General features: G+C 43.6%; 1 protein-coding gene across 1 annotated transcript in view; it reads left to right on the forward strand.

The window, feature by feature from the left end:
* The window catches only part of LOC147896360 (uncharacterized), a 55,513-nt gene extending 43,478 nt beyond the window's left edge, over nt 1-12,035 (forward strand). The window contains exon 5 of the mRNA XM_087382951.1: nt 11,583-12,035. Within this exon, the coding sequence (XP_087239077.1) occupies nt 11,583-11,717 (135 nt within the window). The 3' untranslated portion in view covers nt 11,718-12,035. The remainder of the gene's footprint in view (nt 1-11,582) is intronic.
* The last annotated feature ends 547 nt before the right edge of the window (nt 12,036-12,582 follow it).

Below are 12,582 nucleotides of genomic sequence, written 5' to 3' on the forward strand. Positions count from 1 at the left end.
TGGCATAGTCAAGTATGATTCCACTTTCCATCTGCTGAACCATTTCCTTATGTCTGTCCCCCATCCTGTACAGAGGATCTTGCTTTTATGGTTTTTTTGAAGTTTCATACTTGCTGTCCATGCTCAGTGTGGTAATCTGTCTGCTGGCATTTGTTGCACGCCCACTAGATACTGCATCATTCTGATTAGTACATGAAACTCAATTGGCCTCCTGCCCGTTTCCAATAGGAGCACTGAGTAAGGGGTAGTAGCCTTGAGTCGTCATAGGAATGCTTTCCGCATTTTTTCAATCTCATTCCATGTGGATGGAGAGATGTTGCCTCCCCATACTTCTACTCCGTATAGCACTGTTTGAATTACATATGCATCAAACAACATATTCCGGATCTTCCAGTTCCGGGTGTTAGTGTGCCTACAGTCATTTTCAAATTGATAGTATTTTCCCCAACTTGTATCCAACCTTCTTTGTGCACATTGCCACCATCTGTGGTTGGATGGTAAGTCGATTCCCAAGTATTTAAAGGTATTGACATATTCAATGGACTGCCCCTCAAAGCTGATAACAAGAGGATGTTCAGGTTGGGTGGTGCATACTGCCATCATTTTGGTTTTGGTGGCATTAACTTGCAGCCCACTTTCATTGCAAAAGACCTGAAGTGTCTGTAGTAGTTGATGCATGGAATCAGAGTCATAGGCAAAAAGAACCACATCATCTGCATATAGAAGCAATAGTATTGTCCATAGCCCGAGCTTGGGTCCTTGTATCCCTTCTCCTGCTGCAAATTCATTTATGAGTTCTTCTAACTTGTCAATGCAGATTCCAAACAATGTAGGTGAGAGAGGGCAGCCTTGTTTTACCCCATATTACTTTGAAATGCAGCTGACAGTCCATGCTCTTGTTTTAGTCTGCATAATACTTTCTCATATATTCGAGAGATGCCTAGGGAACTCCGAGGTCTTGCATTCTTTTCCATAGGCCCCCTCTCGGGACTGTATCAAATGCCTTCTTAAAATCTACAAAACAGCACAAAAGAGTTTTTCCTTTTAGTTTGCTTTCATCCATGAGTACTCTTAATGTGACCAGATGATCTGCAGTCCTATGCTCTTCACGGAAGCCTACTTGTCCAATGGCCTTCTTGGTCTCTTCGGCCCTAGTGCTAATTTTTGCTTCAAGCACTGTGCTAAAAAGTTTAGCTAGTGTGGATCTGACCATTATAGTTCTGTAGTTAGTGACTGAATTTTTGTCTCCCCCTTTGAATAGGGGCTGGCTGAACCCAATTCTCTTGCCAGTCAAGTGGAAAGCCATGATGTAGAGCCTTTGTCAGTATGTGTGATAGCCATTGTCGTGCCCTATCTGCTGTCCATTTTAAGAGTTCAGCACACATGTGCATGTGGTCAGAGGCCTTTCCATTTGCCATCTTTTTCAGCCCGGCTTCAAGGCCCTCAAAAGTGAAAGGGTTGATTGAGACATATGACATTTCTTCATTTCCCATTTCTGTTGCATTGGCATGGTTGTAGAGTTTGATAACATACTCAAGCATTTTCTCATCTGAGATATTTCCCATGACCTTTTTCTTCGGACTCTCAAGCCGTTTCCACCCCTTTTTGGGATTCTTGATGAAGGTGAGCAAATCAGATTTTTCCCTTTCCAGAATGCAATTTCTTTTTTTCTTCCTCGTGAGGGCATTGCATTGCTTCTCCTTTATGCATCTTCTTTCTTCTTGAGGAATTGCTCCAAAAACCTGTGTTGCTGTGTCGAAGACAGCTTCTCTAAGGGCTTCCCATGTAGGTGTGATTGCCATTGCATTCAGCTTTGCATCGAGTGTGATGGCATATTCTTTCTGCTTGTCTTGATCTATTCGGAAGCCTCTTGAATTGGCTGCAAATTTCTGCACTTCTGTTTCAATGTGGATACCAAGAGTCATCCATATTGGGAGATGGTCTGACTCAGGATATTTTTCTCCTATCCTGAAAGTTTCTATGTCATGTAGAGATCATGCATGCTACTCCTCCTTGGCCTCTCTTTCCGATTTGTTTTTGGTACTCTGTGTGCACAACATATCCTGGTATTTTTGGGATTGAGAGAGAGAGAGAGAGAGAGAGAGAGAGTTTATTAAAGTCTTCGAAAGACCGATGGGTCTATGAGACTGTGAAAATCCTAATACAGGTGAGCTGTGAGGGTGGAGCTACTAAACGAGCATCCACACCAATGCATAATGCAAAAAAAAAGGAGAATGGTAGTACTAAGTACTAAGTACAACAAAGTCATGTCGGTGGTCGATTACATATTAGTCGCATCATCATCATCATCATCATCATCATCAAGACATCAGGGGTGGATGAGGCACTGGAAGCATGAAATCAGCGATAGAGTGCTGTCGACCACTCGAGGGTGCGGCCCTGTAACGTCTCATGGTCATAGCTCTACGTCTAACAAGGGCTACACTAACCCTTGTCGGCCGGGCTCTGACCCGAAACATGGAGGGGATATCCCCAAGTGTAATCTGTGCGCCCATCCTCGGTCTGAGTTGTCGAGTCATTGGCTTTGGGTCCCGATCATGTCGAGGCCTCGTCTCGGGGGAGTCCAGGTGATATGGCTGAAAGAACTTTGTGATAGAGCTCTGAGAGGGGTCTGTCACAGAAGAGGTCTTCTCCTGTCTCCGTGATCGAAGTATCCTCTTGCGGTGCCTGACTACCTCATGAATGAAGCCTGCCAAGCATCTCTGATCTGGATAGGAGAGGAATTGGGACAAAACCCCATAGCTATCTCTGAAGAGGCAGTAGAAACGCCCTCGGATCTCATAGTAAATGGGACACCTGAAAGATGAAGTGCTTCTCTGTCTCAACCTCCTGCATGCCACATAATGTGCATAGGCGCCTCTCCCTGGGTAGGCGCTCTGCTCTGCCACTCTCGATGCGAAGTCTATGTGAAGAGACTCGGAACTGCCCAATAGAGATCTTCAGTGAGTGGGATAAGTGGATCTGCGTGTATCCTGGTGGGTCCATGAAACCCTAATATGTAAACAATGATCTCTGTAGAAGCTAAGCTTCATTGGGAGCTCGCTTGGTCCCAACCAGGTCCGGATTGTGTGTAGCTGTAAGAGATCCTCACAGATTACGTGGTTGACATCGTGTGACATGAGGGGAGAAAACGGAGAGTCCATACTGTACAGGAAGGGAGGGAGTCTGTCCATGTGGAGCCCCAGTCCCTCAAACCATCTCTCTGTGCGTGCATACGAGCGTCTCTGGTCACCTCTTACTGAGAGTGTCATAGAGGAACACAATGCTAGCCATGGCAGCCTGCTGCGTCCAAAAGAGTAATCCCCATACTCTCTAACTCGGTAGAGATATGCGATAACCTGAAATGCAGCATGTAGCAGTAAGGGACATGACCCAACCAAACTCAGCCTGAATGATTTGGTGAGGGACGGATGACTTATTGCGAATCATCCATGATAGCATGCGAACTTGTAGCCGCTCCATACGTGCCCACTCTGTATCCGATAAGTCTGGCCCCCAACAAGGGCTGCCATACATTCCCGTTGGGCGGACCAAGGAGTCAAAGAGCAGTCCCTTGGTCCGTGGATATTGAAAGTGCGAGCGGAAGCATTGTCTCTCTAGTCTGGCCAATGAAGCGTATCCTCTGCCCAAGCGTGCTTGTATCGCGGGTCTCATAGTGAAGATAGGTCCGGAGAAGACAACCCCAAGATACATGTACGATTAAACTATCTCAACAGGTGACCCATCAAACGTGAACTGCGCATGGCGCATGATGGCTCGAGATGTATTGAAGATCATGACCTTGGTTTTATCTAGGTTGACCTTCAGATTATGAGACTCACAAAAGGACTGAAGTGCATCAAGGTGTCTCTGGAGTCCCTCAGCAGAGGAAGATAGAAGAGCCACATCATCTGCATAAAGAAATATCCGGATCAATGTGCCAGCAAAAGAGTAACCATTCCCTCCTCATGTCTGCATCACTGTCTCGAGCTCATCTATGTAAAGGCCAAACATGGTAGGTGATAAAGGACACCCTTGTTTGATCCCAATAGTGCTCATGATCTCTTCTGTCCACCCAGATGTTGCTCGGACCCTGCCTGTGACTTTCTTGTAAGTGCCATGACAGCCCAAATGATCTCCTGGTCATAACCCAAATCTTGTAGGCATCGTATGACGTGGGCTCTCGGCACTGTGTCAAACGCCTTGCGGAAATCCACAAAGCAACAGTAAACCCTTTGCTTCCATGTCCTCGCCTCCTCAATGATACACCTGAGTGTGAGAATGTGATCCATGGTGCCATGATCACGCCGGAATCCAGCCTGTCCAGTTGCTCTAAGTCCTCGACACTTCGCAAATCTGCTGACCTTGGAATCAAGCACTGATGCATAGATCTTGGACGTAACATGTCCAATCATAATGGTCCTGTAATTCTTCGAGCTCATGGGATCCCTTGTCTTTTGGATGGGTGAAATAATGTTAATAGTCTAGGTGCGTGGAAACCCCAAACAAACAGCTTCATTAAAGAGCTTTGCTAAGATCGGGACTAGGAGGTTAATCCCCCTATGCAATGAACTCAATGCATAGCCCCTCATGATCCTTCGCTCGGCTGTTATGGAGTTTCATTACGGCATCCTTTACTCCCTCCGCAGTGAAGAGGGTGCAGGATGTGGGGCGTGGCATGTGTGAGAGGTCAGGGGCTGGCTAGTTTGGGATGTCATATAATGTGCGTGCATAATTATACCAGACCTGAGTGTCGGTGAGTGGTGAGGGGGACCGTCCCTCTAAAAATCTTCTCCAAAGGTCTTTAGAGTTGTTACTAAACAAAATGGTCAGTAATATATATATATATATATATATAGAGAGAGAGAGAGAGAGAGAGAGAGAGAGAGAGAGGATGTGTCCAAAATTGATTGGGAGGACACTTCTTATGAAAAGTGTTAGTAGAGCAGCTACCTTGCAAGGCAGCGCTTATTAATTACATTTCTTGGAATTTCACTCACCATATGACCTTAGCAGTCTTTTAAAAAGTGTTTGAAGATTAGAAGGATGGGAGATATGTGTAGCAAGTAGATCCTTATTGGTCTTGAACTCTAATCTAGGTAGTAGCTCTTCTTCAAATACTCCCCTACCACCTTTGATCGCTGATTGGTCCATAGTTGGAGAGTGTGTCTATCATGACTTGCACAATTGAACTCATCATTGGCTTTGTCCACACAAGGTTGAGTCTATCAGTTCAGTAATGTCAGATAATGCTATCCTCCCTTTGAAATGGCTAGGAGGCATTCCTAATACAAAATGGCAACCTTGCAAGCATGAGCTTCCCATTCTATGATGAAGCTTGTCTTTTGCTGATCTATGTTAGCTATAGGATTTCGTTGTAGTTGCTATAAGCATCCACAAAGGAGTACAGAGATGGGCAATAAATCTGGTACTACCTATGCATCCAAGTTCTCGTAATCAACAAAGACTCTTAATTTTTCATTCTTCTCGAGGACCACAACTATAGGGAAATCCCAATTGCTCCTATCTACAACATAGATGAATCCAGCTCATAGAAGCTGATCAAGCTCAAATTACCCAATTTACATAGTTGGGATTCATTCTAAGTCTTTGCTTTTGTATTGGTTCAATATCCGATATCAATGCAATATGATTTTGGCCAATTCTTGGAGGTACAATGGTGTGACCTCACTCCAATTCAACACTCTCAAACACATCCAAATAGCTCATAGACACATTCATTGCTGAGAGATCAGCTCAAATAAAGATTGTATTACTCGTAGAAAGGAGATGAGGGTTTTTCACGCATTAATAGAAAGTTATTTTCTTGGAAAAGGGGAAAAGGGGGGGGGGGGGGGGCATGAAAGGAGATGAAGGGGACAAATCCTTGTGCAATGAGGCTATGTAGCCACACAAGGCTCAAGAACTACCTAGAATGAAGAAGATATATACACAAAAAACCCATGCTTTAACAATATGCTGACTTTCTTTCAAAATGATCACCCTGAGTGAGCGACACCCTCAAATAAGAACCTTGGTAGGTCTAGGTACCTACTGTAGTGTTGCTGCTAGGATCTGTTGAAATCTAGGATCTAGATTGGTGTAGATCTCCAGCTCCACATTGAATATGTGAAATCCATGTGGTGGACATCTACTATGCAATGCAAGAACCATTTCTTGCAAAGGGATAAGAAGCGTCTGATGGCGAGATCAGTGGCCTTGACCCAAGCTATTTGTGGTAGCTCTTAAAAAGCAATCTATCCTAAAAAGGGGAAAGATTCGGCCTACCTTGCAATGTCCCTTGGCTCTTGCGGTAGAATGGTAGAAGATGGATGCCAGGCGTGTAGGCCATCCTCTAGTGGTTCTAGTGATGCCCTATAGGCCATGGTATGTGCCTTGCAGGCATAAATAAAGACACTTATAGTGTTAGTGTCTTTTAGGCCACATAGGACATTTAGTCCTATGTGACACCTAGGACACTTAGTCCTAGGTCTAGGTACTTGTACCTTGTACTCCTTTGTTTTGGTTTATCGAAGATTTGACGTGACGGCTAACTCATCGCTTCTTTAGCTACCTGCACTCTCTGTCTCCTAATCGATCCTTCAGTGGTATCAGAGCTCAGGGCTTGACTCGTCTTTCTGCTTCCAGTCTTCCTGCTGCAACTATCCGTATTTCTTCCGCACATCTGCCCGTACATTTGACGCCGTACAATAGTACCTGTGCCATCGTACGTTCGTACCTTCACTCGTACAGGACTGTACTTGCATCATCGTATGTACGTACCTGCGTACGAAAGGTGCTGTAACTGGTTCGTACAAGGTTGTACCTGCGTCGTAGAGTGGTCCATACTGTACCTGCGATGTACAGTCACGTATCGTACATCCGTACAGATCTATACAAACACTCCGTACTTGCCCGTACATGTATGGTACTTATTCCGTACAACAGTACGTGCATCGCCGTACAGTCGTCGTACCTGTGATCCGTACACTGTACCGTACATTTGTACCAACCTACATCCGTACAGTATACCTTACCTTCTTAGTATCTTCGTTGTACTTTGTACCTGCGCTGTCCATACAGCTAGTACTTCTTTCAAGGTCTTTGTATAGGTGCTCCACGTACACGGTCACATTCAGGACATTGGTATTTTTTTGGGGCTTTCAGTTCATTTCACCTTCTTTGGTCTGCAATCTCCTGCTATTTGCAGTACATTGGGTTAGATTACAGGACATTGAGTTACTTTTGCAGGACATTGAGTTAGATTTGCATACATTGGGTCACATTTGCAAAAATTTCAGCAAAATTTGGGGCTTTTCTGCATTTGCCCTCTTTTTGGCCTATTTGCCCTCAATAAATTTGGGGCTTTTGCCAGATTTGCTGTTTTTGCAGTGAACATTGCGTGCCACAGTCACATTTGGGTCAGATCTGCATTTGCCCTTTGATTTGGGTCGGAAATTTGCAGATATTTGCTGTCATTTTTTGGACAGCCAGCTTTTTGCAGTGATAGCCTTGAGGCTTTTGGGTTTTCAGGTCTTTTTCAAGGTATCACATTTGCTATGGCTGGGAACAATCAAGATTTATTTGGAGTTCTTCGTGAAGATGATAAGTTGGATGGCACCAACTATCCGATGTGGTCTTATCTCATGAAACATATTCTTGTTGCAAAGCATTTGTGGAATATTGTTTCTGGGGATGATCTGAGGCCAGCCAATGCTACAGTGGTTGCCTCTACTGCTGGTCCTTGTGCAGGGGGTACTCCTCCTGATGCCTCATCTTCTAGCACTCCTGCTATTGCTCTTCCAACTCAGGAACAGTCTAGATGGGATGCAAGAGATGCAAATGCACATTCATGTATTGCTTTATCATGCAAGAGAATCATTATTCCACACATACGGTCTTGCAGGACAGCAAAGGATGCTTGGGATAAATTGGCTTCTCTCTATCAGATTCGCAATGAAGCTCGTGTTGCATATTTGAGAAGGCAATTACAGGAAGTCAGTATGAATGAAGATGACTCTATGGATGCGTACCTGACAAAGGTCAAGGACCTCATGGAACAGCTTGCCAACATTGATGAGGTGTTGCCAAATTCATAGCTTGTCAGTACCACATTGAATGGACTGCCAGATACATATCAAGGGTTTGCTACAACCCTTCGATTAGTGGCCATGGGTAATCCAGACCACTATTCTTTTGATCAGCTAGTTACTTTGCTTTTGTAGGAAGAGCAAAGTAGAGCTAATAGACAAGCCATTATTCCTGATCATGCATTTGCTTCACAGCAGACAGGAAGAGGCAAGGCTTCCAAGCCAATGGGCAAGCCAAAATCTGCGCATAGTAGCTGCAATTCCTCCCATGCATCTAAAAATACAGCAGATAAGTCAAAGAAGAAAAGATGCAACTATTGTCGCAAGCGTGGACATGACATTTCAGAATGCAAGAAGCGCATTGCTTCGGAGAAAAAGAAAGCAGGATTGACAGTTAATGCTTCTCATGCTATTGAATCCCATGAGCCAGAAGATGCTTCACATGCACATGCTCTTCAGGATGATTGGGCATGGGCTGTTCATTGCTCATTTGATCCCTCCAAAGCTGATGCATTCTTTACAGCTAATGATGCTCAGTCATGGTACTTCGATAGTGGTGCTTCCCAGCATGTCACATCTTGCAGACAATTGTTTCATTCTTTAGCTGATGCACCTCGAGGGGGGACTGTTACATGTGCTAATAATGCTTCATATGCTGTAAAAGGAGTTGGAGATGTGCAGCTCACATCCATTTCAAGCCATCCTGTTACTCTGACAAATGTTCTTTTTGTGCCTAGAGTTGAAGTCAACTTGATTTCAATTTCAGCAATTGCCACTTCAGGTTTCAGAGTTATTTTTGATGGCTATAGATGCCTAGTTTATGATCTTCGTGATGACAATGCCATAGTTCTCACTGGCACTTTGCAAAAGGGGCTTTATCACCTTGATAATCACTCAGCTGCACTTCCTATTGAAGCATTGGCTATTTCAGATTCACAGCTTGCTGAAACTCATCTTTGGCATGAGAGAATGGGCCATCTCAATTATAGAGCTCTTGCAAAGCTACATTCACAGCAGATGGCAAATGATGTACCTCAGACTCACACAGTTTCCAAACATGTGTGTGAGGGTTGTCTTTTGGGTAAGATGCATCGATTTCCTTTTTTAAAGAATTGTCCAAAACTCTCACAAAGGAAATTGCAGCTAGTGCACAGTGATGTCTGTGGCCCAATGAGGATAAATGCCATTGGGGGGTACAAGTATTTCATGACTCTCATTGATGATTTCACAAGATATTGCTGGATATATCCTTTAAAAGCCAAATCTGAAGTTTTCTATGCTTTCAGAGATGGCTGAATATGGTTGAGAATGAATCAGGATGCAAGCTTGTCACCCTCAACACAGATAGGGGGGGAGAGTATATGTCGAAAGAGTTTGATGCCTTTCTGTCTTCACGGGGCATTATTCACTCATGTACTACTCCTTACACTCCTCAGCAGAATCCTATTTCTGAAAGGAAAACAATGGAGATGGCCAGATGCATGCTTAAGGCCAAGTCTTTGCCCAATAAATTTTGGCTTGATGCAGTGATGTGTGCCAACTATGTGCTGAATAGATCACCTACACGGGCATTGCAGAGTGTTACACCGTATGAAGCATGGAAAGGCAGGAAGCCTTCACTTTCACACATGAGAGTTTTTGGGTCTCTTGCATATGTTGATGTACCATCTCAGCTGAGACATAAGCTTGATGACAAGGCAATCAAATGCATATTTATTGGTTACAGCTAGGAGAGCAGAGGGCGTCGGTTATTTCAACCAAATACTGGGAAGATTATTGTCAATAGAGATGTAATCTTTGCTGAACATTCAGCTTCTTCTCTTGTGGACTGCAAAGCAAAGCCAGACGTTGACATGTTTGATGCCTTTGAATCTTGGTTACGTCTGCCATCATAAGAAGAGGATTTTGACCAGCAACATGAGCCTCCTGCAGGCCCTCCACTAAGCAATAATCAGCCACAACCTGATGCTGATTTGCAGGTTTCTCTTCTGGCACAAAATGATCCCACTACTCATGATGCAGTCATTGAAGAAAGAGCTGTCAATAGACAGCAAAGGCAAGTTCCCATATGGCTTCTTGATACATTGAGGGACAGCAAACAAGATCAGCCTTTTCCTGCCCGGACAAGATCAAGGAATAGACAGCATGGTCACTTTCTTGAGTTTCAGTCCTTGCTACAGCTTGCAATGAAGAGCCTCTGTGCCATAGACAGCAAAGAGTGGATGAACTTGGACCAAAGCAAGGGAACAGGGATTTTGAGAACTAGAAGATTAAGTTATGCAGTCACCTACACTATGTTTTGCCAAAAAACGTTTCGTTGCGTTTTGACAGTTTTCATGCGACTATGTATATATTGGTGCAAGGAAACATGAACTACCTTGTCTAAGCTGAACGAAGGATAATAACACCCCCTTGAGTCCCACTACAACCTAACAAATTCTAGAAGTACTCAGAATAAAGTCAAAAGTATATAGCCCAAGCTGTGGTCATATTGGCATGAGTCATTGGGTGACTAGATCAGGGTATAATTACGACCAACATCAAGCATGTGGAGATTCCCCAAGGGTTACTTCGTTACCATTGTTACTTAAGCGGATCTAGCCATAATCTGTTGAGTGAGAGGTAGAGCAATGTGAAGTGTTACATCAATGCCTTATGATAGCTAGCTTTGAGTAGCGATTTGATTTATCAAGTGTGCATTATGTTGGTTGGTTATAGGTAGCCTTTGTGGCAATAGTATGCGAAAGTTGACAGGGCCAGGGCTAGCAAAGGCTCTAGGGTTTACTTGAAAAGGTGATCCAGATGTTTCTGAGAAGATAAAACAGCATGGGCAGGTCTGGTAGGTTGGAGAGGAGATGGTGACCAGCAGATGTGTGAGCATGCATGACAGAGTTGTGAACCCAGTGGGAGGCTTAGTGATATCCATGACTGTTGCTAGACGTAAAATACAAGATTGATGGTATAAATACCCACCATGAGCAACCCGTGGATTGCTACATCAAGGTAAAGTACAAGGTTGATGGTACATATACCACCATGGACAACCTGTGAATTGCTACATCAACCTGTGAATTGCTACATCAATGGTTTTAGGAATGGGGTAGTATGCAAGAGCAGTGCTAGGAGAAGATATTAATACTAAAGCAGAAAATGAGGAGGAGATACATTCGCATGCTTTTGGAGGAGATTGTTCATGTATTTAGACAAGCAGCTGACTTAACTTAAGAGTTTGGTCTTCAGTGATTGGTTGGGTGAAGCCTAAACTCCTGCTTTGACAGGTACAGAGCAGCAGCAGCCAGTCGATTGTATTTAACGGTTCTCCTCTTAATTACTGTTAAAAAATTAATCAATACCTAATGTTCAGCCCTAGATCTTTGATGTTAAACACAGATCACATTGCTTTTAAGAACTCGTTCCTTATTACTTTTGTTTGCTGCAAGCTACTCGAGAACTTTGCCAAATGTAAATGTGGTCTTGCATTTTGTCTTGCAGAAAACCAGGAGGAACCTCAATGAAAAAATAGCTCAGTTGAATTCTGCTATTGATGATGTATCTGCCCAATTGAGAGCAGATGATGGTTTTGCCTTCCCAGATAATAGTACACATGAGCTAGAATCTGCTGCTTGACATAAATGGCTAGAGGAAATGTTATGAAGCCATATTCTCCTTGTTTGTAAAGATTCATTAGGCGCTGTACCTTCTTTGTCACTCTTTTTTCCCCAAAATTAGTGTTTTTAAAGAATCAAGGTGCGCTGTGGGCTTAACGCAAGGTTTATGGAGCTTTATTCTATTGAGAACAGTTTTCAAAATGCATATAAATTGTGGCATTGATTTCCAAACAGATTACATGAGAAGTGAATTATCTAATCACAGGATAAAGTGCTGATAGATGTAAAGAGGCATCCGCAAACATTGAAGCATAGTCACAGGGAAAATATTAACTTCTTTCTCTGGCATGAAAAAATGGCCTGTTCTAGCTATAAGGCTAGTTGGCAGAGATAGTCGTCTATCAGAAGAGTTTCCATTGTTTGGAGAAAGCGGTTTTTTGTACTGAACAGCTGCAAATTGAACCAGCTGAGGGGTGGGATGAAGGCATACAACCCTTTTTGTGTTCTTGATGGGGCAGATGTGTTGTGTATGATGATCAGCTTTCCTCGATCGGAACTCCACAAGGAAGATCACAGGAACTTTCAAAGGCTTCTTGCTGCTGATAAATCTTTATCCAATAAGAGAACTTCTTAGGCATATCAATATTTGGCTAAGCTTTAATCCTTAGGAATGTGGCCTTTTGGATCTACTGTTATGATGTGACTGCAAAAGAGGAAGATATACTAAGAGCATCATTTGTTGCCCCCCCCCCCCCCCGCCCAAAAAAAAAAAAAAAAGACCGTCCCTGCCCTCCCTTTTAAGGGAAAGAGTTTCTTAAGGAACAGCATTAGAATATCCTTGGAGTCTGAGTCTGAGATCAGCACGAGACTAACTCTATTGGAAA

Source organism: Dipteris shenzhenensis, chromosome 12, assembly GCF_047967505.1.
Source record: "Dipteris shenzhenensis isolate YYH24624 ecotype China chromosome 12, Dip_SZ_1.0, whole genome shotgun sequence".
NCBI classification, from domain to species: Eukaryota; Viridiplantae; Streptophyta; class Polypodiopsida; order Gleicheniales; family Dipteridaceae; genus Dipteris; species Dipteris shenzhenensis.